This window comes from Ambystoma mexicanum, chromosome 3q (genome assembly GCF_040938575.1).
Source record: "Ambystoma mexicanum isolate Mex_15411 chromosome 3q, UKY_AmexF1_1, whole genome shotgun sequence".
NCBI lineage: Eukaryota > Metazoa > Chordata > Amphibia > Caudata > Ambystomatidae > Ambystoma > Ambystoma mexicanum.
In genome coordinates this window covers 686,376,532-686,401,660 of record NC_090926.1, presented here as the reverse complement: position 1 = coordinate 686,401,660, position 25,129 = coordinate 686,376,532, and the positions used below count along the sequence as shown (strand labels likewise).

Here is a 25,129-nt window from a genome sequence, read left to right as displayed (position 1 = left end):
GTAGGTACACCATGTGTCTACGTTATGAATGTTAAAGAAACACACCTTCAAACACTACATCCAGCGTGTATATCTTTGTAGTCACAAGATCCTATGAAAACTATTAGCTGCAAAGTAACCAGGAATTCTGACTATTTCATTACAAAAGGTGTTCAGTTCACCTTTTCATACCTGTGAACTTGCACAGAACAATGCAAAACCATCAGATCAAATACCTATCTTAGCACATGAGCGTTCTATCCTAGAGCCCACAATTCGCCTATAAACTTAAGGATACTTTGTAACAATTTATTTCACAGCGATAGTTACCACTCTAATTCTTTAAGCAAGTAAGTACGTTTAACTTGTTATACGTTTCAAGACAGAAGCCTATTCTTATCCAGTCCTTCCCTAGTCTAGTGCATGAGTTTCCTTAGAGGCAGAAGAGAGACCCTTAGTGGTCTAGATGCCTGCTGTAGGTAGGGCGAGATAGGTTTCAATTGCAGGAACGTCAAAGTTGCTGTGGGCTACATTGACTCACTGAACAGAATTTCGCCAAAACCAAGCTGCATTTCCAAAATACAGCAAAAAGATTGTGCCTGGCTCCTGTGAGCACCATGGCCTCAAAACTGCGTTTTGCAGCAACAAAAAGAAGGCTGCACCGTCTTGCCAAGCATACATTGGGCAGGATGTAACAAGGGAAAACACAGAGCGTGAAAGTGTGTTCTGACATATACAAATGGAATAAAGTGAAAAAGTAGCGTTGCCTTGCTGCAAGCTCAAAATCCCCATTAAAAAGGAGACTTTTTCACCTTTAACGTTGTTTCCATCTGTTCTTCCTTAAACCACTGAGTAATAAGGCCCTGCCATGCCCAGTATATTCCATTGTGCTTCAGCAAAACCAGGCATGATTTCTGAATGACAGGCCCTTTCAAATCAACTCTGAGAAAAATCAACAAGGAACTCATTAATTTTCATCACAAAGTTTCACAGCTCAATAATTCAAAGAAACACCAGCTATCTGAGCCATGTCAATTTGAAGGCATCTGTGCTTCAATCAAAACTCCTACATACAAGAAATAACTATAGCTGCAAGACAGTGTGGGAATCCAGAGGGCGATGCAAAACCGAATTTAAAGAGAAATGCCAGCTTTTCACCACACATGTAAAATGAGCTTTGCAAACTCAAGGAGAAAAGGCAGTTTTAAAAGCAGAGTGTTGAATGAAAGCCTGCCATTATCTAGCAATGTGAAGGGTTTGTTCCTGGGGTATTTTATTCAACTGGCTTAATCAGGACCAAATATAAGAAAGTAAAACTGTTAAACTATATCGGCTGGATTTTGCAAGTTCCAAAGGAAAAATAGGTTTCTGTTTGGGGGTATGCTACCAAAAGGAGGGCTTCTCTCAGCAGATACTAACACCCCAGTGATAATTATTAGGTTGGACAGAATCTAGTCTACGCTGAGCCCACTGACAATGGAATTTCCAGGACAAGGATATGTGAATAGAAAGTCGCCCGTCTTTGTGATTTCTACAGGAGGCTTCAGAGGAGATCTCCATGATGACCCTGCCCTACAGGAGGGTAGCTTGGAAGCTATGACCAAATATGGGGAACAAAGGACTGCCATTTGTTTCCAAAGACTATTTTTATAAATAAACTTTAAAAGACTTTTACCTCTGCAGCAAGACTTTGTAAAAATGTAAACCTCTCGCAGTTTAAAAGTGATTTTGTGTTTTATAAATTTGAGATATTGTAGAAGTCAGACACCTTGGAAACAGAAATGGCAAAGTATTGGGGATTATAAGAAAAGTATCAATGATGCCAATGTGAATTGTTATACTTGCATCCCTTATGATAATCCACACATGTGTATAGAGTTATGGAATTTTAGGCTGGATCGTTCATACTCAAAACTACTAAAAAGTATTATAAGGGCAAAACAATGTCTTATGGATTGCAGAGTTGGAGTGTTATGCTCTACATAAACTATGTAACCTGTGTATATAATTTGCTTAGAGGTTTCCAATGTGTAAATGTACAGTTTGTGGCACAAATCGGATGTTAGCTAAAATAACTGTGGGAGGGTTTTTGAACATTGTAAACTCACATCATAAATCTGCCCTCCTGCTTTGAAATAGAACCAGTTGAGAGCGAGGCAGAGACTAGCACCCCTGACCAATCCCGTCAGTTAGAGGTGTGCTTAACTAAGCCTGCCCAGCCATATACTTTGATGATGTCACTATGCATTATAAATAAGAGTCCCTGACAAGACTCTATACACACACTCTAACTTAAGTTCCTGCGCTGCGTTAATGATCTGCTCAACCCAGATTCCAGACCCCAAAACAAGGCCAAAGCATTTCTGACCCTACTCCAGAGCCCACTGAAAAACCCAAGCATATCGGATTCCTACTCCAGCAAGATTATTGATCCAGAAAAATCCACTAAAATCCCAAATAACCAAAGGGGAAAAGCTGTAGTACCTTTTGCATCCTGAAATCACACTGGCTTGCTGCCCACTAACTGCATGCCCGCTGCCATCCTAGTAACCAGAATTGCCATTCCGCTGTCCTTGCCAACCGTTGACCAGAACGGCCCAGCTGTTTTCCTTTGCCAGGAGCGCAGCCGTGTGGTGACCAGAATCTGTTGACGGTCCAAAAATCCCAAAACTAAAACTGGACTGAGTATAATCCCTACCCCAAAGAAACCCATAACCTATCTTGTCTGGTCTTTGTCCTCATCCCACTCTCTAAGCCATCCTACCCTTATTCTGATAACTTGTTAAAACTGTTATAATTAGCTGTGCACCCTGCCTGTGACTTTCTAAAATGCTAGCGCCATCACTTTTCAATTTCGTCTTGTGTAATCCTAAGCCATTAGTCCTATTTCAAGTGATCGGACTGGTTTCCGCAAGGGTTGGTCGCTGGGGTGACAGGGCTGAACTTGCGAAACAACCTTGGATCTTACTGTGTCCATCTTTGGTGATGTAGTCTGAATAATCTAGTTTAGAATAAAACTGTTCTTGTCAGAACTGTCAGAACTGATTTCCTTTCCTATTTCACAGCTTCATTTTGCTCAAAGCGTACCTTTTTATATCTTGCTTAACTTATCCAGTTTCATAGCTAGAGACCTATTTGCAAAACTAGAGTGTCCCGGTGATATATATCTATCCCCCAACCCAAATCAGTATTTCATCAGTTTTTATAAAAAAACATTTGGGTAATTTAAAGCGGGAATTGAAAAGAAATGCAACTTTTACATGTGTCATTTTGCTGCAACATGTTTTAAACTTTGGACTCAGTTTTCAATTGTATGCTCTTGGTAATCCATTGCTTGTGATTGTTAGTGTCTATGCATTGTTGCTTTAGTGAGAAATTGTATTTACCTTAGAGTTTTAACCGCACATTTATTATTTATTTGCCCATTTCCGAGTGTCATTTCATAACACTGCAAGGGGTTTAAAATATGTTTTCCACTCTTATTTGGTGAGTCAAGGTCGAATTTGGATTCCGTTTCTTGCCTCTTATTCCTGATTACCTGCTGTGCCTTGCTATCCATTCAGAATTCAATTATTTGTGGGTTGAGGGAACACTGCAGGGGGAAATCCTAACCTGGGTGCTAGCTTTCCTACATCAAAAAGTGCTCCTATTCCCTGGGGTTTTGTATAGGTTCCACTAGAAGGTTAAACCAAGTGCATTGCTTACATCCTCATTGTAATAATCACCCCATTGGTGATTGCTGCCCCATATTAAAAATGTTATGATTTAAATATTGCATTTTACCAACCAGCCTGGTTCATGGTCCATTGTGAGCCGGGGTATTTGAAAAGGGGGTGTGATACGAGCTGTGTACCATCTCAAATTGAATCTGCATAAAATAAGGTGAAAAGCATCTCAATTGTTCGCTACATACTAGGCCGAGACCAAGGTGTGTGTCGCACGACTGAAATCCTTAACATTTCAGAGGAGATCCTCTTTAGCAAGTAAGTCTCACTTAAATAATAATAATTATCTTTGTGTTTCAGCTCAAAATTGAACTTTACACAAATAAATTATATCATAATATCTTAAAAACAAATTCAATACACAGTGTCAAAAACACATTACCTAATATACATCATCGGATCACCAATAATTAGAAATAATGGTTAGGACAGTTTTTCTGAAGCAAAACTAAGGGTTTAGTAAAATCATTCAACTGAGACAGTACAAGACTACACTCTTAGTATAAGGATGTACCATTTGAGTTCATGGTACTGTAGACAGAGCTGCCAGGCTTATCTTAGGAGGAAGAGGGGGCTGTAGAATCAGTACAAAGAAATTGGAATACAAATATGGTCCAAGACACACCGAAACACTATGTATTGTAAAAAAATAAATGGTTTATTTAAATACAAGTAGGCCAAGGTAAATCCTGGGGGAAATAAGTACTATCCCAGATCATATAAACACATTTTAGAAAAACGACACTGCGCTTGAAGGTACACAGACCAAAGCATAGAAGCTAATTTGGAACACCTAAAAGTAGTTCTAGCGAAGTCAAAACCAATAGTTACTTTTGGACTACTTACATTAATACAGGGTACCCTAGCAGTTGTACCTTGACGCTCAGCAAGAAATCAAATAGTAAATCAACTGGACACTATACTTTTCAGAATAGTGGAACGCTTGTTCCAGGAGCAGTATAAACCTATAACTCATGATTCAGGATAAGTTATTCTAGGGGAGTTGGACCTTGGGGTATAATATTCAATTACCTTTGTATTTCAGTTCACAGACTAAGGGAAGCAATAACTTGTTAACTTCTTTTTGGATGACACACAGCTATACAAGGCAAGTAAAACCTCTACATGTGTTTGTAAGGAGCGACCAGCAACCTAAAAAGGTAAGTTTGACGTAGGCAAGCTCATTCTTGACAGACTAACAGCAAGTCAGGGGAAGCAAGACCCAATTGGGTACACTCATACTATTATCCTAACAGGAATAATACATTGAAACCAGCAGCATGACTTTTGGGAAGAGGGGGACCCAATTCACAGGCGAGTAAGTTAACCTATTAATTTTCTGGTAGAATTGCGAGGCAGTTTCTAAGGAATGTAAGACTTTGAGAATACTTACTCAAGAAGGCACACAGCTTATTCAGGGTAAGTAAATCCCCTGTATACTTTTCAGAATGGCAAAAACATATCGGAGGTAATTAATATCTTTTTTTTTACAATTTATTTCATTAATGTGTTAGTTTATAAATAAACTTTTCACATATAATATAAATCATAAACATAAAAAATACTTTTATAATCCATATACACATCCAAATACAAATATTTAAAACCATAACTTAATTCATCATTCCTAATAAAATCAAGCACATAACATAATTAAGACAAAGGATAAAAGTACATCCTAAAATTAAGATGATAGCTTTGATATTTCATGTTATTTCCTTAATTAATTTCTAGTTTATTTATTCATGGGGTACGCCATAAAACCAACATCAAATACCCAGCACAACCATATCATTTAAATCTAAATCCCGAGCAGATTCTCGATCGCTAACCAAATATTATACATTGCAATAAAAATCTTCAGGTTGGAAGCATTGACATTTTATGAATATCTTTTTGTAACTATTCACTCAGAGTTTAAAGTTACCAACAAACTTGTTTACAAGTAAGTAAACTTTAACACTTGTTTTACTTTTCAATGCAGACCCTTTCAATTATCTAGCCCTTCCCAATTCTAGTACACAAGTTCTCTCGGAGGCAGAAGAGGGACCCTAGAGGTCTAGGAGACAGCAGTAGGCGGGGTGAGATTGGGCTCAGTTGCAGTGACAATTCAGAGTTCCAGAGAAAGACTGTTCAAACAAGTAAGTATTCTACTTTAGAGTTAGTTTTGGGTCCACAGACTTCAGAGAAGACAACTTAGGAGGTTTACAGCAGTGGGCCGGAGTGAACTGGACGAAAGACCTCCCAATCACAGAAAACACCCCAAAACTACGCAGGAATCACAAGAGAATTAAGGTAAGTAAATCCCCAAGTCAGCACAGTACCTCAGCACGGAGGAAGATTTTGCAGCCAAAAATCCGGTTGATGGATTCCTTTGTCTAGAAGACGGAAGACAGGACTTTGGAAAGAGTTTTGCAGCAGGGATCACGGAAGTAGGCTCCAGGCAAGAGATTTTCCTCACGGCTGGATGCAGCTCTGTGGTTTTGGCGACTATTTCAGGAGCACAGAAGACGACAGAATATCGCTGGTCGGATTCTCGTTGTTCGCAAGGTCCAGCACTCTGATGAGGAGACTTTTTGGACTCGATTGACATCTCTGGAGGTTGAGCAGGATGCCCACAAAGTTTCAGCAAGACACGGAATACGGAAGACTGTGCACCGCACAATGGCTCACGGTCCCAGTGCAATGGGGTATTGCAGCCCAGCAAGGTTGCAGCATGCCATTGGATGGCTCAAAATGCAGGTATTTTTGAGTCTAGTGGGCCACACCAGGCTCTGGGTCGGGGTTGTCCGTTTCGGGTCCCCAGCTCGATTGGAAGGGAAGGCAACAGCAGGCTCTGGTTACACAGCAGGCTCTGCGGTCGCTGGAAATTGCTACAGCCTTCATTTCTTCATCTACCTCTTCGGGTTTGGTTCCAGTCGTCGACTTGTCAGCAGCTTCCAGGTTTTCTTTCCCAGGAACTACAGCACAACCTCTGCATTCTCTCTCCGCATTTTACAGAAAGTGGCAGTCTGGCTGTCCAGTCAGAACAACCAGCCCCCCCCACTGGAAGTGGTTACCTTTCAGGTAAGGTGGAAAACCAAGGACTGCAGAGCTTTGGACTCCTCCCTCGCTTCCTGCCTTTCCAGACACTCTGGAGCTAGGGCGGGGAATCTAAAGGATTTCCGCCACAGACAAAACAGCCACTAAGGCCATTCCCGCCTAGAATGGCAGGGAAAGACCTCAGAAAAGGCAAACACAACAAAAGGCGAAAAAATAGGCACACACCATTTTAGAAAAATGGTGTCCCTTTTGTGCATTACCGAGGCTGAATTAACAGCCTGTGAGTAATAAAGACAAAGTCAAAAAGGTAAAACCAATGCACCCAGCCATTCATGTAAAACTTGCAATTGTAACAAAATGTTACCAGGTAATTAAGAAAGGGGATATATTGTATCCCTGCAGCACTCCACATAAGGTGGGGTGTGCTGGCTCACTATATAAAAAGTAAAGGGGGATGAAAATCCCTCTTTACTACTTGGGAACTGTAGTTCATCCAATGACATTAAAGAAATTAACAGGTGAGCCCATAGGGGCAAACAAGCCGAAGCCCAAAGGACACTATAACTTCAACCATACACTAGGGAGAGACAAACGGGTCACCAATACAATGAGTAAAAGACTAGGTGTGAGGGGGGAAAAAGATGGCCCTTCACCTAGAGACAAGGTAAAATAGTTACCTAGTCAAAGCAAAATGTTCTGGGGTTGACACAGGTCAGAAGATTTATCATTGATATGAAAATCTTATCTAACAATAATAACATATTTCTAATAAACCTGATAGTTCATTAACCACAGTACTTATCAGTGCACATACGTTTAGGACATCTAACAGACAAACACCATCTCTAATGCATCATTAACATTACAGCAAGTGTTAGGGGAGTTTTCCTTAAGTCCTACTGGTAGTAAGACTTTAGTAAGCTATCCCAGTGGTTTGTAGATCTTCAACTCTTATTATCAGGCTGTACTCAATCAGGACCTTGGTAGAGTGGCAGAGCAGTCAAGCTTATTTTAAGAGGAAGATGTGAGCTGTAGGCAAGTACACTGAACCTTAGCTAGACATGCATATCAAACAAACTCAATAATAATAATTTTGCATTTATATAGCGCTAAGAACCCTCAGGTATCTGAGTGCTGCTTATTATTACCCACGGTGTGTGGTGCTCATTTATCGACCTCCGATAGATGAAAGGCTGAGTTTGGCCATGCCGGGATTCGAACCGGAGTTAGTAGGCTCTGTAGGATGTCAAAGCGAGCTCTCTACTCGCTGTGCCACTTGACCGGCTACACTCATACACTTATTTATTAAATATACACACCAGAATCACTTGAACAACTTCAAATGTTTACACTAGAACACTTCAGATTACTTCCGAATACACTTCAAAGGGCACTTTCACTTTTGTGTTTGTTCGCAGTTAAATTTGTAGAAACGTTAGACAGGGAAAAGACAATGTTATCATGTCATATGTCATTATGCGCACCTGCGGATTCTAACGGTTCATATGGTTATACATTTACTCTGCAGACACATAGTAAAGTCACTTAAAGGGAGGAAAAATGGTTAGTATAACAGCCTGGTTCAAGGTTCTAGAGGGTTTGTTTGCTCAGTAAGTCTTTCAAGTCCCAAAACACAACCCTAGCTAAAGGCAGTTCGGAGAGGGCTCAAAGTTTTGACAAGCAGCAGAATGCGAAGTGGACAGGTCTGTAGCCAGTGGATGAATTGGAAGAGGTGCCGAAGGAGAACTGCTGAAGCTGGGTTTAGCAGAGACTGTCCTGTGAAGGGGTAGCCCTGATAGCAGCAGGTCCAGTGTCTGAACTCCCAGGCGAGTGCAGGTTTACTTGGTCTTCTTCTATGTAGTTATCTAGAGTAATTTGTTTTTAGCAGCCCTAAAGTCTCAGACACTGCCAACTCAGGCAGCTAGGTATTCTGATAGAAGTGTGTCTAAGGGCCTGTGGCTAGGGTGATCTATCCAAGCAAAAAGAAATGAGAACCAGTCTCTCTTACTCTGGGAAAGAGAAGTAGAGTACTGCTAGCATAGGGGCAGAGAATGGCCATCAAAAGTGTCTTGGCATTATCAGACAGCGCTATATAGAACATCTGGTTTTTGGATTGGTGTACTTCTTGCTTCAACACTTGTCCCAAATTCTAGAATGTGAGGGAGCAGGCCCACCACAGCCCCAAATTACCAGGTTGCATCCATTCAAACATTATGTTAGCTGGTGGATCAATCACTCTCCCAAGTGTGGATTTAGGTTTGAATCCGAGACAATTCCCAACAAACTCTTAGTGGTCTTGGTAACGGTGCTCCTCACTCGGAAGCAAGCAAAAGCCATGAGACCATGTATGGCGACACCAGTTTTCTATTCATTAACTAATGGGAAATATGCCTCGTTTCACAACTTCACTGAGCTTTAAATGGGGTACGAATTACAAAGTAGGCTATACCACAGTCGGATCATCAAAAGGCCTGACACCAATATACCGAGCGTAAACAGTGCAAAGAGAATGACGTATGGAAAATAGCGTACATGGTGTAAACGGATCCAGATAAGTTACTGTTCCTCAAGGGGACCTGAATGATGGAAAGCTTTTTATATCTCTAACGGGGCCTCAGATGAGTATTCATCACAGAGAAATGCTGGGTACATTTGTCAGAAAAGACTGAGAAATCCCTGGGCCTCACGCCAGTGTGGCAGAATGGAAAATGTGCAGGTCTAAAATAACTGTGCCATCAAAAGAAAAGATATGCAACATTAAACAAAGAACATGATTTTTACTAGATATTAAGAATAAAGAAATATCAAACATCACAGTGCTATAAAGACAGCCTTTCAGGAGTATTTACGCTCATTTTTTAACACTGGAGAAGTACACAAAATTTAATTGCCATAGTGTTCTGGAATTGTTATAAAGGTCTATACAATTACAAAGTTATCATGTTTCCTCCCTAACTACCTAACAAAGTTGATCTTCCAAATGTAAGTATTACATTTCGTTTTTTTCGCTAGTATAAAGATTTCATGGTATAGTCACCTATGGTATGGGAGGGCTATGATCTTAAACTGCAATCGGAAGACAGATGGGTACATTTTCCTACATCCCAAATGATTCTGAAAACTTGTATTTTATGTGGAATTTTGAAATGAGATCTCTGGGTGTAATTTCATCAAGTACCCATTTTTGAAACATGCCAATAAAATGGTTGCACATTTTAAGAGGCAATGTCGCAGTTCATAAAACTTCAATAAAAGCAATTGCGTGGCTTTGGTTTGCAATACTACGTTATGCTGTATAGGAAAAAGTGCCATGGGTATGCTAGAAGCAACTGAAAACGTATGCACTCTTGCTTCATCGAAGTACACTAAGTTTAGCATGAAATGCAAGGTTCATGCAAATCTACAAGCAATGGTCTCTGGGGAGGGTAAACTCCTACACCTACGGGTGGTATACATTCACCTGGAGGGTCATGGAGGTCATAGATACTGTCATAGAAAGAGGCTCTCTGAACAGTCTGAATCTCTAGATAGAGAAACAGCAGAAACAGATAGACAAGACAGCAAACATACAAAACACTTGGGTTAGTAAGGCAGTACACATTCATATTGCACTTTTTAAACCAGAGCTATAAAATACAAATACGCCCACCCCCTATTACCGGTCCCTCATTCTCCAACTCTGTAAATTTGCCCAGACATTCTTGTACAGCATTCTGTTGCTAGCTAGCTAGATTTGCACTATGAGAATCCCATACATAAATACAAACTAGATCGTAAGGGTTATTTCTTGATTATTCTACCAATTCTGAATGCTGTGAAGTCATCCCACGATAAAAGCATCTTTTGATTCAAGCACTCCACCACCCACAGGCATCTCAATGATTGTAAGGCAGTGCATAGGTTTCCATTCTCAATACCTAAATGAACAGGATTGAGGAGTCTAACAAATGCATAATATACACTTTAAGTGCCACGCACATTAGTTGGTCTGCTTGAACTTCTCACTTCACGTCTACTCTCTGAAAGAACACAATTATATCTATGGTTGTAAACAGGTTAAAGGGGAGAATAACATGATCATTCATTGGAAAGAGCTTTCTTAGGGGAGACTGGTACCTTTTATACAAGCCACCCATATTAATTTTCAGAGCACTGTCCTGTTAGGGAGGGGCTTCAAATTATGAATCAGGATTCATGTGATGTGAGATAAAGTTGCAATGAAGATTATAACAGCAAGTGATTGCCCTTTAGATTACAAATTCTGGGAAAGTAATGTGATTCAAAGATGCATTGCCACAGCTACCTGACCAGCACTCAGCAAAAACCGATCGAAGAGAACCATCCATCTTGGTGCTCCACGAGATTTCCAAGCACCTGGTGACATGTTCATGCCCTCCCGCAACACAACCCTCCCCCACGCTTACCAGCCAACCTTTATCAAATGCTGTAAACTACTGCTTCTCTGTCGCTTATGGATTGTGGCTGCTGTTCTGTAGGCCTAGTTTACCATTACAGAACGATTTTCAAAACAATGATCATTAGATAAATCTGCTGATCACTGAAGCCAAAGGGTTATCATGGGAAGATGGGAGTCTTTCGCAAGCTTGCGATAACCTAGTCCAAGATTAATTTTTAACTTACCATCTTTCCAGAGCTCAGCTACAAACTTGTCAGACGACTGGTGCAGGAGAGTGGCCACGTTGTCATTCAAAGGGTCCATGTTCTTCAAGAGCCACTCGTCTGCTTTGTAATCTACCTAGAGTCAGAATACAAAAGTGAACGTGAATGTCAAAGACAGACATGATGAACAACCCAGCTTTACTGAGCTAAACTTTTCTTGGATACCAGAGATACTGGACACAGCTGGAGCACACAAATCTAAGGTTAATATTTAGCATTGGTCCCCATTATCTCCAATCTGTGTGAAGGTCTCAATATATAACTAGAGAATGTGATGTTAAGCATGGATAATAAATGTAAGATCGTTTTAAGAGAACAATACATTCAAAGAATTTGGAAGGCATGCTCACTGTATGATTATCCAGTCACGTTTTTCCAAACAAAAGTGCAGCACTAGTCAAACAAATGAGACGTTAAGTTGAAGAAAAAAGTTGGACAGGAAAGAAATACTGAACACCTTCTAACCTCCAGAACAACGTTTTTAAAAAGATGATCATCAATTGAACTTGAAAATACACATAGATTCTAAAAAAGTTTTTTTTTTTAAAAAAAAAAGGTAGAAATAGACCAGAAAGGCTTACAAAAACAAGATTTGTATTGTTCATAAGTATTTTGTCATGAATTTATTTTGATAAGATAATACTCCCCTTGAGACTACTAACCATTCCCTATATTTTGGTGTACCTGTGTCTAGTCGTCCTAATAAAAACACACTGTGTATTTAAAATCAAAGTAGATATGGTAGAGCCCAGGATGGGCAAAGTGTATGATAAATATGGAGCATTATCAATCATGCCAGTGACCAAACACTATAGGATGAAGGTGATTGACAAATTAATTTATGGTAAGGAGACGGTTTGGTTGTTTGATTGGAATATGATGGATTGTTTAGAAGGCAGATTATGGAGATCAGTTCTTCGCCTCCCTAATTGCATCCCCATTTCTGTCATTCACTATGAACTTGGCTTTAACTCCCTGAAAGTTAGTCTGATATGCAAATACTTTCCGCAAATACATCGAAAATCATAAATGGGAAATCACTTTGGCGACATTTGTTTTCCGGACCCTCTATCTGCCTTACCATTGTTGTTTTACATTTTATTACAAGTATATAAATTGATTGATTTTACTGATTACTAGAGAATGGAATGTGTTTTGAGGGGAATCTATCAGCTTATTATTTTTTAACAAATATAATGATTTATCATCAGTAATTACTTATTGAAATGAATTGGGGGAAAAGAAAAAAAAGAAAATCGCATTTTATTTTATTAAGATATTTTAACAGTTATTTATATGTAATTTAAATCTAAAGTGATTGAAGTGTATCCATTCTATTTCTATATATGTGAAAGGTGTAAGAAACAAGAACACAAATCAGACATTTTAAAATAATTTGATGGTAGACTCCACCAAATGATATTTTTTTTAAGGTACATTTTGTATTCGTTTCTAGATAGGTCTGTGGTGGGAGAAGCTTTCTAAGGTGTGCCAGATCGCTTGTCTTTAAAAACTCTTAAGCACTGTTATCACCACTAAGTGCACAGTACGCCTGGATTTAAGATCCTCTTGAACCCAGCATCACTAGTTAAACATTTATCTTTCACATTGGATCCTATACTTATCAGTGGTTACCATTCAGCATCACGAGCAAAATGCTGCTCAGCTGATCAGAAGCTGGGTGGGAATTATTCTCTTCTCCCCAAAGGGGAGCTACCCCATTTGGGACTAGGGAGGGGAGTCCGCTACGCTTACCACCCCTGGGGACAGGGCAAGCATGATCCCACTGGGAGTGACCCCCCCTCGAGTTACAAGTAATGCCTGGGTAAAGATTACATACCACCTCTCCTTACTCATATGCCATGTTTGTTGGGTATATGGAAAGTGAACCAGGCAATTATGTGCAGGGCCCCTTTATTGTGGATGGCTTAGTTTCTCACCTATACTTGTTGCCACCTCTTCGTGGAAGCCAGGACCAACTAAATCTCTCCTTCCATTCTAGGGAAGTAGAATGGAAGACTGCTGGATATCGCAAGAGAGTGAGCATCTGCCGTAGAGCGAGGAGTGCTGGCCTTACTAGCCGCGTACGAGGAGGGCACAGTGCCAGACAGAAACTGCAGTGGGTGGAGACCCAAGGCCGTGTGAAGTAAGCACCTGTTCTGACAAAGGATGAGCCTCCAACCACTAAGGGGCCGCTGAGGAAGGAATCACTACCAAGCACTGAATGTGAGAGCTGCTGGCATTCTGGTGTACCAACGACGAGACTTCCAGCAGAAGGAAGCCACCGGTGGCACAGTAATCCCTGGCCGGCAGAGAGTAGAGAACCACAAGCGCCAGAGAAACCTGTGATGGGCTAAGCAAAGGACTATCCCACACAAGACAGACCAAAACTGCAGTAATAGGTGAAGTGATGATGTGATGATTACCAACATGTTTTGGGAGGTGGCGAAGAAATGGATTTGATTGGCTGGTACATGCACAAGGCTCCATAAGGATGTGAGAGCATGAAGTTAGCTTCTATTTGAGATGGAGGCATGCCCAATGACACTCTTTGTATCACAAATGAAGGAGTGTTGAACCACATGCGAACCGGAAAAGGGATCATGTGGGCCATATGCACCAGGTCAGATCGAATTAAGTGTAAACTCTGCAAGAGGCAGTGGTTATTTCACATTAATAAGCCAAGCAGAATTGTACAGGTCACAATTGGCACTGAAAAGCCATGCCCTCCAAGATAAAACAATGCTGTGTTAGGAGGTTGGCTAATGTAACCAACAAAATGCATCTTGCCGACATCCATGTATGGACCCTACTGTGCAAAAACACAATAAGAAATCTTGAGATTTAACACACAAAGTTAAGGAGTAAACTAGAGTAAATACAGACAGAAAAAGGCCTGGGAAAGAGGATCAAGGTCTAATTCGCCTACCACAGATAGATCAGATTGTTAGAACTGCAATTGGCAAGGACAAACAGCTGGGTAGCAGGGTAGTGAAGAGGAGGAATCTATTACAGGGCTCTAAATTAAGGTTGGATAAGCGGGAGCTAAAAGCAGTTCCTGGGTATCCAGCATTCATTAACAAGTGACCAGGGGCTAGCCCTGGAGTATGAGGAGCTAGTAGAACAAGTTACTTTCTTACCTGGTAACGTTCTTTCGATGGGATGGTCCGACGATGTATTCCATATCTATGACAGGTAATCACCACAGCTGTGCTGCTTCGGAATATTTTCAGCGTCTGCGTCGATGACGTCGATACACTGTCCTCGAGGGCCTACGTCGCGCCGACGTCCCCGGATGTTGTAAGTAGGATGCACGACGCTTATAGCCTCAGTTGTAGTTTTTTCCCCCGAACGTGTGGCACCAATCTTCTGCCAGTAGGACCACAGAAATCCTTGCGGAAACGTAAGCTGCAATCGCATAAGAAATTCTGTAGCAGGGCAGGTAGGGAGGGAGCGATATGGAATACGTTGTCGAACCATCCCATTGAAAGAACGTTACCAGGTAAGAAAGTAACGTGTTCTTCGAGGGGATTGGGTCCTCCGATGTATTCCATATCTATGACAGACTCCCATAACAGTACCAACGTATCGAGGAGGGGAAAGAATTTAGCATATAGAAATTTAGAATGCCCAATTAAATTGCAGAGTAAAGGACCGCCTTGCCAAAGGCCAGATCCTGCCCATGGATTGAATCTAGGGAGTAGTGTCTTACAAAAGTATGGACCGAAGCCCATGTGGCTGCTTCACAGATGTTACAAAGGGGAACACCCCTCTGCAGGGCAGTAGAGGCAGCCATACCCCTAGTAGAATGGGCCCGTAAACCTACCGGAGGGTCCTTACCCGCCAAGCGGTAACATTCAGAAATTGCCAAGATAATCCATCTAGACAAAGTCTACTTAGTAACAGCTTGTCCCCAACGCCTTCCAGCGTATCCTATAAAGAGCTGATCGTCAACTCTGACCCGGGACATGCGTGAAATGTAGAAACTTAAAGCTATCCTAGGATCCAATCTATGGAGCCTCTTCTCTTCCTTACCAGGACGCGCAGGAGGATAAAATGCTGGAAGAATGAACTTCTGGCTTAAATGAAATACCGACACCACTTTCGGAAGAAAGGAAGGACGAACCCCAAGGACAACCCTGTCCTTATGAAACACCGTGAAGGGTGGCTTAACAGAAGGTGCCTGCAACTCACTCTGCGAGCGGAAGTAACCGCAACTAAAAATACAGTTTTAAGGGTTAACAGTCTCAAAGGACAAGAAGGTAAAGGCTCAAATGGAGCACCCATTAGGAATTTTATAACAAGGTTCAAATCCCAACCGGGCACCTGGAAAGGAGACGGTGGAAACACATTAGTGAGCCCTTTCAGAAACTGAGAAATTAAAGGAATTTTGAAATAAGAACACTCCTCAGACGAGCGCTTAAATATAGACAGCGCCGCCAGGTAACCTTTAACGCGACCCACTTGCAGGCCCTTGTGGGGTAAAGAAAGCAAAAAAGACAGAACCACAGGAATGTCACATGAAAAAGCATCCACATTCTTTACCCTGCACCAGTCGCAGAACTGTCTCCAACAGGCACTTTGTTGCAGGCCGTCTGGCCGAAAGCAACACCTCCATCACGTCTTTAGGGAGGTCCCATCCTTATACCTCAACCTTTCAGAAGCCAAGCGTGAAGGTTGAAGGATCTGACCTCTGGATGGAGAACCAGACCCCCCCCCTCCCGTGAGAGCAGATCGTCTCGGTAGGGAAGACGGCGTGGAGGGCAGATGGACAAGTCGAGAAGGTCCGGGTAACACGTTCTCCGGGCCCATGCCGGAGCAATGAGGATCATCCGGGAACCGAACCTCCATAACCTCCGCAGCACTTGCGGGATGACGGGGACTGGAGGAAACGCGTACAGCAGTGGGAAGGACCACTCCACCACGAACGCGTCCCCTAAGGCTCCTCTTAGAGGAAATTCCCGCGAGCAGAACCTTTCGCACTTTCGGTTGCCACTGGAGGTGAAGAGATCCACTTGTGGGGTCCCGCAAAGGGCAAAGATCTCCAGGACAATCTCCTGAGCCAGCTCCCATTCGTGAGAGATGGCGCTCTGCCTGCTCAAAGCGTCCGGGGTCACGTTTTTGTCTCTGGCCAGATGAACTGCCGAGATCGAAATTTCCTGCTGGATGGCCCAGAACCAGAGCTGCATCGCCTGCCTGCTCAGAGGAAGTGACCCTGCCAGCCCCTTTTTGTTGAGGTAGTGCATGGCCACTGTGTTGTCCATCAGAATCAGGACATTCTTCCCTCGCACAGTCGGCAGAAAAGCCTTCCGGGCAAGCCTGACAGCCCTCAGCTCCAACAGATTGATATGGAGTCTGGATTCCAACGGAGACCAACGACCGCTGACTGTCAACTCGTTGGCATGAGCTCCCCATCCCGTGAGGGATGCGTCCGTCACGATCGTCACCCCCGGCCAGGGTAGCCAAAATGGAGCCCCCTTCATCAGATTGCCTTTGACGGCCCAACACAGAAGGTCCTGGGCAACAGAGGGCGGCACCTGAACGGGGTCCGACATCCTACCAGAGGACTGTGACCCCTGCATCTTGAGAGCCCATTGCAGAGATCTCACCCGCAACCTGGCCTCTGGCACCAAAAGAATGCAGCATGCCATGAGGCCGAGCAACCTCAAGAACTCGAACGCCGGGAGACTCTGGGCATGTTGAAACTTGTGCACCATCTGCAGAATGTGATGAGCCCTCACCTGGGGAGGGGAAACACTGCCCCAGGGCTGTGTCGAGCACTGCTCTGATGTACTGGAGCCGCAGAGTTGGCGTCAAGTGGGACTTCTTTAAGTTGAGGGAGAAGCCCAGCTTGTGAAGGGAGTGGCAGGTGACTGACAGATCCAGAACTTGCTCGGGAGAGCGCGCCCTGATCAGCCAATCGTCCAGGTAGGGGCAGACGTGAATCCCGCCTTTCCTGAGATACGCTGCCACCACCACCATGAGCTTGGTGAAAACCCTTGGGCGGAGGTCAATCCGAACGGCAGGACCCGAAACTTAAAGTGCGAGTCGCCAACCGCGAACCTCAGGTACTGCTTGGGATGGATCGGCACATGAAAGTAAGCGTCCTTGAGACACCAACCAGTCCTGAAGTTAAAGGGCCTGGAGGACTAGAGAGAGAGTAACCATCTTGAACTTGTCCTTCCTGAGGAGCTTGTTCAAACCACGCAAGTCCATGATGGGTCTCAATCCCCAGTCTTTCTTTCAAATCAAAAAATAAGGGGAATACCATCCCTTGTTCCTCTCCACTACAGGCACCAGTTCTATGGTGCCCTTCTCCAGCAGGGATTTGATTTCCTGCGCAAGGAGCAGATCCGGACTCTTCAAAGAGAGATTCCCTTGTGGATTGTTGCGAGGCCTCTGCCGCAAAGGAAGACAGTAGCCATGGGCTATGATCTCCAGAACCCACACATCTAAAGCAATGGCACGCCATTCTACAAGATGCTGCGCCAGCCTTCCTCCAACCGGCGAACCATGGGACATGGCCTCATGACTGAGCTGAAGCGGCTGGGGCAGTGCCTGAGGGTAAAGAGGCAACTGCCCGAGCGGTCTTGGCACCTCGAGTACCCAGTTTTCCACCTCTGGTACTCCTACAGTGGCCCCTTTGACTTGCAACCCCTCTCGATCTACCAAAGGAAGAGTAGTATCGAAAGGAACCTCCCCTCCATTGCTGTCCCCTAGGACGAAAAGGTGGAGGTTGGCGAACTGCAGTGCTCAACGACTTTGCTGCAGCTTTGGAGGTCTGCAACCTCTCAAGGCTCTCGTCAGCCTTGCTGCCAAAAAGATGTTCACCATCAAAGGGTATGTTGAGAAGCCGGACTTGCACATTAGGAGCAAACCCCGACTTCCGCAACCACGCAAATATGCGCATTACAGTGCTCGCCTCCATGGACCGGCTGACACAATCTGCCACATCCAGACCCGACTGAACGGATTCACACATGGCATCCTTGCCATCCTGAACAAGAACAAGAAAGCAATCCCGTTCCTCCCCTTCGGGAATATGTACAGCAGCCAAAAAGACACAATTTAACAGAGTATGAATCAAACGTGCTAAGGCACACACAGAGTTGGCTGCCTGTAAAGCCATACCCCCTGAAGAAAACACTTTCTTCGCCCAGCCATCAAAACATTTGTCGTCCCTATCAGGAGGGATGGTAGGGTACGACGCCTGTTTTGCCGGGGACGTAGCTACCTGCACCACCAAACTCTCCGGAGTGGGGTGCGTAGTAAGTAGCTGGGGTCGCTACTGGCAGGACGGTATTTCTTTAGCAAAGACTTGCCCACTGCCAGATGACTCTCCGGAGAAGTCCAAGCCACAGCCACCCTTCTTTGCAAGGCCATATGGAATGGCAGTACTGGGTCAGTTGGTGGACCTTGGTCCAAGATGTCTGTCAGGTCATCCTGCAGAAAATCTCCTGGTGGCGCAGACCACCCCAAGTATTCCATGACCATCGACATGAGGCGCCGGTATGAGGATTCAGCATGCGTACCCGGCTCAGGCCTGCCAAACTCAACCTCCGGGGAGGTATCCAGACCACTGGCGTCGTGCAAAGACTGACGCAGGTCTTCTAACTGGCTATGACCACATAATAAGTAATCGGGAACCTCCTCAGGAACCATACCATCATCGGACCCTTCATCCACCTCAGAAATATAGTCAAGAGGCTGGAATAAATCCCTGGATGAGGGCACGTGTTTGGACTTGGTCAGAGCCTCCCTCAGGGTTTCCACCGGTCTCTGGGGCACCTCCGAGAAATCCTCCGCGAAAGGCGTTGAGGGCGTCGACGGAATCAGCGTCAAGCGTGGCACTGATGGCTTCGACACAGGCTTAGAGGCAATTCGAGGTGATTCGACAGCCTCGGCGCCGATGGAAGCGATGGCTTCCTCGGAGGCAGAGCCTCGAGAGAGTCCTTCGACGGTCTCAGGCTCTGACGGTCTCGATGGCGTCGAGGACCGGGACCTGGAGCGGGCATGGCTAGAGCGATCAACCTTGTCCGACCGGCACCTCAAAGGTTCCCGGTGATCGCGACGACCGCTCGAGCCCAAAGGCGTATATACAGTGTCTCTAGCAAGTTCTCTACTGGTGTCTTTCGACGGCGCGGACGGAACGGAGCCCTGTGACTGAAAAATCGGCATCATCTCCTTACGGAATGATTCCCATTCCGCACAAGTGGAATGCTTGGTGGGACAAGCAACCCGCCGACGGGTGGAATCCTCGGACGAGGAAGGCGACCGATGACGGCGCTTTCGTGAGTGCCTCGAAGAGGCAGAGGAATGTCGGGACCCACTCCGGGACCGAGACCCCCTGGACTTACGCCGACGATGCGGAGAGTCGCTTCTCCAATCGTCAGTCGAAAGCCCAGTGGATTTCAACTTCCGGGGCTTGGACACCTTACCGACAGAAAGCTTCTTCTTACGCTCACGCAAGGCCTTCGAAGTTAACGACTGGAAATCGTCACAATCATCTGTGGCGTGGTCCTCACCGAGGCACCAGAGGCAGGCATTGTGCGGGTCCGTCAGCGGCATCTTGGAACCGCAGTCCCGACACTTCTTGAAACCCGGCCGCAGGGTAGAAGAAGATGAAGACATCATGTAAATCTTGACAAACAGGTTCGAAGAACCGATAGAACAACTCAGAAGAACCGAGCGCGCTGAAATCGCCGAAGTGAACACCTTCGCGGAAAAAACGGAACTGAGGCTACAGGCGTCGTGCGTCCTACTTATAACATCCGGTGACGTCAGCAGGACGCAGAAAAAATGTTGCCGAAGCAGCACAGCTGTGGCGATTACCTGTCATAGATCTAGAATACGTCGGAGGACCCAATCCCCTCGAACATGGTGTTACGCAAATATAACTCTCCACATAAGATGCAGACTTCTTATTTTGTCCATTATTTATGACCCCTTACGCTTTTAATGTTGTATAGGTGTGCCCAAATATTTTTTTTTAGATTGCCCAAATACACACAGATTCACATGGGTGTGTTTGTTCCGTTTGTTTGGCATCTATATTCCTGGGGAGCCAAAAGTAGCTTCTGGTAGCTGTCAAACTAACCAGGCTCTTCTGGGCTGCTGATTAAATGTTACAATCCCTTGTGGGGCGATATGAATATGCTCCTGGGGCCAATAATGCCAGCCGAGATGTGCCAACGTGTGACACTAGTGAAGACTTTGGAAATGGTTCAGGCTAGAGGTGCTTTGATACAGGAAATTGCAATAGGGTTTCCATGAAATAAAGATGAGACCAACATCAATATTTGTAAACAAAAGAAAGATGTGACACTGGAAGATTTTCACAGTTCCGGGCCACAACACTGTGTAAATAGATACCACTCAGGAGAACTTGGCAGCTACTGGGGGCACCTAGGAAATGGAACTACATTTACCAGGACAACACAAAGTCACGTTACTTGTCTAGTGCTCAACAACGCTTTGGTATGCCCATGTGTTTGAGCGCGTTTCCCAGTGTCTGCCATTCCCACTTCTGTGTTCGTTAGCTGTGCTGTTCTCCTCCCGTTCCGTTGCTAGTGTTCTTCATTTTTGGCTAGCCACTATGAGACGCGTATTCCTTTGTCAGTTACGCTATCCTATTCCCTCAGGGAAAAACTCTGATACTAGTGTGTACAAAAACGTCCCTGATTGATAAAATTACTCACCGTAGTGACTACCTTACGCCTAGTCCATAGTCCCCTGTCCTCGATACTTATGGGACTACAGCAGTGTGCAGCGATTTCGACCACGAAGGAGACCTCTGGCTGAAGAAGATGAGCTGGTTATCCCCACCAGGCTCAAGGGAAGAAGACTCCGGACTGGATCTCCTCTTAGTCGTGGAAGGGTAGATAGCTCAGGACTGCAGCAGGGCTTCACCGGGACGGGGTAGTTGCAGCAGCCGTCGCTCTCTCCGCTTCTCTTCGGTTCCTTTTAGTTGGTGACTCTGACTTCTAGCCCAAGAGACCTGCCATTTAAGCGTAAAACCCCCATTCACACTGCCTGGCTGTCAATCACACAGCAGGGGTTTGTCCAGCCGGGACAACCACCTCAGCCAATCATGGCAAAGTGCGACTTGGGTTTCCTAGGATACCCTGTGCAGGGGGTGACTACACCCCTTCCCCACATACAGTCTACCTAGACACCCAGGTGCCAAGAGGAGGGCTTCTCTGCAGAAGCCTGCCAAAAGACGGTGAACAAAGAAGGCAAACCTAGTTTGCTTCGCAAAGTAAAACACAAGAATGACTAACAAAAAGAAATGGCGAATAAACCCGACCGGAGCCAAGAGAGACAATTTGGTCAAGCGGGTTTATGCTTAAGGCTGCTAAAATAGCCAAAAGCATTGCCACGTTTATCTAATATAATCGCGGTAGAAAAGATAGGGTAGATACCACTGCAACCAGCTGAGTCTAAATGTTAAAAGAGCGAAACAATGCTCAGGGAGGTACAGACAGAAAAGGGGTATAGATTAGCCCTTTCCAGTACTCCATGTAGGATGGGGTATACTGGGTCTGTATAAAAAGTGACTAGGTAAAGTAAATGGCAACTTTACCTTTCTCTGGGGGACAGTAGTCAGCCCCAGCGAAATGGAGTCAGAAGGCAGTCTTAAAGACAACCCTGGGTTACTACACTGAAGGTGCTGTTTAACCCACACAAGAACAGGGGCACCTGGAGTGGTGTGCTCCAGTGCCCAAGATCACACAATGAGTAAAAACACATAGGCCAAAACACATGTAAGAGTGGAAAAAGGATGTTCACTCTTACCAGGTGGAAAAATAAACTCCAGAAATCCAGCAAAGTTGCTGGGGGACTCACTAGGTGAGGGAAATTAGCCTTAGAAGGAGAATTCTCCCTAATACCGTAGTGATTACCTTACTCCTAGTTTATAGTCCCCTTTCCTCCATACTTGTGGGACATTTTCAGCCATCGGGATGGGACCGTAGCACTTTTAAAGCATCAAAAAAATCCCTTCAGTCCTTTTCTATAACCAGGTCCAGGACCATTTAGCAACAATAGAGGATACTTATTACAGGGGCCGGCGGGCGTATGGAGGAAAGGGGGACTACGGACTAAGAGTAAGGTAGTCACTACAGTGAGTAACTGTCATACTCCTGTCCCCATTCCTCCATACTTGTGGGAGATTTCCAAGCACCGACCATAGGAAATACGGGTGGATTGGAACAAATTCTTAAGAACTCCCTGGCCAAATGGGGCATCAGCCGCGGAGCTCAGGTCAATACAATGTTGTCTGCAAAAAGCTGATGGGGAAGCCCATGTGGCCCAAGAGACGTATTTTTGGAAGGCAACTGTAGCTGCTTTGCCGCAGACCAGATGTGCGTGAATGCCCTTTGGGGGCTGAAGGCCTTGAATTTTGTAGGCCTCGGAAATACATGAAGCTATTCAACAAGAGATGGACGCTTTCGAGGCTGGTTTCCCTTTCAAGTCACCAAACACAAGAAAGAGTTGTGAAGAATTTCTAAGTTGGTTTGTTCTGTCGAGGTAGAACTTCAGACCGCATTTGACTTTTACATTTTGTAAAACCCTCTCGGCATCGGAGATCGGGGTAGGGAAGAAGACCGGTAAAGATATTGACTGGTTTAAGTGTAATTGAGAAACCACTTTGGGAAGGAAGGAAGAGTGCAAAGCACAACCTTATCCTTGTGGTAAATTAGGAACGGATATTCGACAAAGCTTGAATCTAGTTTATTCGTCTTGCACATGTTACCGCAATCAAAAAGGACATCTTCCGTGAAGGGTACTTGAGGTCGGGAGCGGCCATGGGTTCAAAAGGCTAATGACAAAGCAGTCCGAACCAGCAGAAAAAGATGAAGACCTACAAAATGTCTCTTGATGACTGGGTTTGCCAGTGAAAAAGAGCAACTGTAAGTCGCAATGGCGGATAAGTATGTCCTGCATGATAAGACATGGATGCCAAAGCCTGCAATGTCAAACACAAAAGACAAGACACAGTCAATAGAAGCCTGTCTGGGATCAAGCTCTTTGGCTAGACACCAATGACAAAATCAGAGCCACTTGTTTCTGTATTGAGTTCTCGGAGGGCTTGCGTGACGCTCGAATTATACGCATGTTATCCTTGGAGAGGTTGAACTGTGCTAATGATCGGAACTCAGGCACCAGGCAGCCAAGCTGAAGGATTGTGGGCAGGGGTGCCACAACTGGCGATTGCTCTGCTGAAGAAAGTCGAGAATCTGCGGCAACCTGATCGTGGAGCACATAGACAGGTGCTGCAGTTCCAAAAACCAGACCCTGGCTGGCTACCAAGGAGCCATGAAGAGGAGAGTGCAGATGGAGCTACTCCTGAGTTTCCAGAGCGACCGATGAATCAGTGGCAAAGGAAAAAAAGCGCAAGCTTTCATGTTGTCGCACAGGATCTCGAGAGCGTCCCCCAACGAAGACACTCCGAGCCCATCCCTGGAAGCATAAAGAGGTAGTTTCCGGTTCAATGAGGTCGCAAAGAGGTCCACAGCTGGAGAACCCCATTGCTGGAAGATCTTGGTGAGAACATCAGTGTTCTCCCACTCGTAACTCACTGCAGATTGGCAGCTGAGGGTGTCTGCAGCCACATTGAAAATACCTGTATTGTGCACAGCTTGAAGCCAGACAGTGTGTTGGACGGCCCAATTTCAAATTTGGATAGCAAGGTCCACCAGAGGGTGAGACTTGGTGTCCCCTCGTTTGTTGATGTAGAACATTGCTAATTGTCTGTGCAAATTCAAACCACACAGTTGGTGATAGAGGGTCGAAAAGCCTTGAGCGCCAGAAAAACTGCCACGAGCTCTAGGTAATTGATACGGAACTGCCTGTCCTAAGGCATCCACAAATCGTACACCTCGAGGTGACGCATTGTCGCTCCCCACCCCAGAATGGAGGGGTCTATAGTAACCGTTGCTTGTGGGCAGGGCTCCTGAAAGTAGGTGCCCACTGAAAGGTTGCTGGCGGACGACCACCATTTAAGATCCACCGGCATGCAGGATGGGACTGTATTCATCTTGGAGTCTGGATCCGTAGCCTAGGAGCAGCAGCTCTTAAGAGCAAGGTGAGTGTGCCTCATTTTCCGTAGAGCGAACATGCAAGAGGCCATGAGGCCCAGGAGCTTCTGGAACCACCAGCCCGACAAGTGGGAGGACAGCAGGAAGAGCTGGCACGTGGTCAAAAGGTCTGTAATCCTGTCCTCCATCAGGAACACTCTGGGACTGACGGTATCCCAACGGAAACCCAGGAAGATCAGGTCTTGAGCAAACGTCATCAATGATTTCCGCCAGTTCACTGACAGCCCAAGATGAAACAGGAGCTGAATGAGTGACTGAAGATTGGCTGTAGCAGTCTGTGGGCAATTATTGCGCAGGAGCCAATCGTCCAAGTATGGATATACATGAACTCACTGCAGTCTGACGAATGCTGCAAGGACCGCCATCATCTTTGTTAAGATCTGAGCTGAGACCAAACGAAAGCACACGATACTGAAAGTGTTCCATTCCCACGGAGAAGCGCAGATATTTTCGATGCGGGCTCCAGATCAGAATATGCATGTAGGCATCCAATCGGCCTTCCGGAGAGAGAACTTTATCTGGCAGGGCGTAATCATCTTGAATTTCTCTTTGTGTAGAAAGAGATTGAACTTGGAGAGGTTGAGCATACTGCGCAGGCCAGCC

At 44.9% G+C, this 25,129-nt stretch overlaps 1 protein-coding gene across 2 annotated transcripts in view; it reads right to left on the bottom strand.

Moving 5' to 3' along the window:
• MYH10 (myosin heavy chain 10) overlaps window positions 1–25,129 on the bottom strand; it is a 1,173,511-nt gene that overhangs the window by 577,528 nt on the left and 570,854 nt on the right. For both annotated transcript variants that reach the window (XM_069654592.1, XM_069654593.1), the window contains exon 17: window positions 11,388–11,502. In XM_069654592.1, coding sequence (XP_069510693.1) covers window positions 11,388–11,502 — 115 coding nt within the window. The remainder of the gene's footprint in view (window positions 1–11,387; window positions 11,503–25,129) is intronic.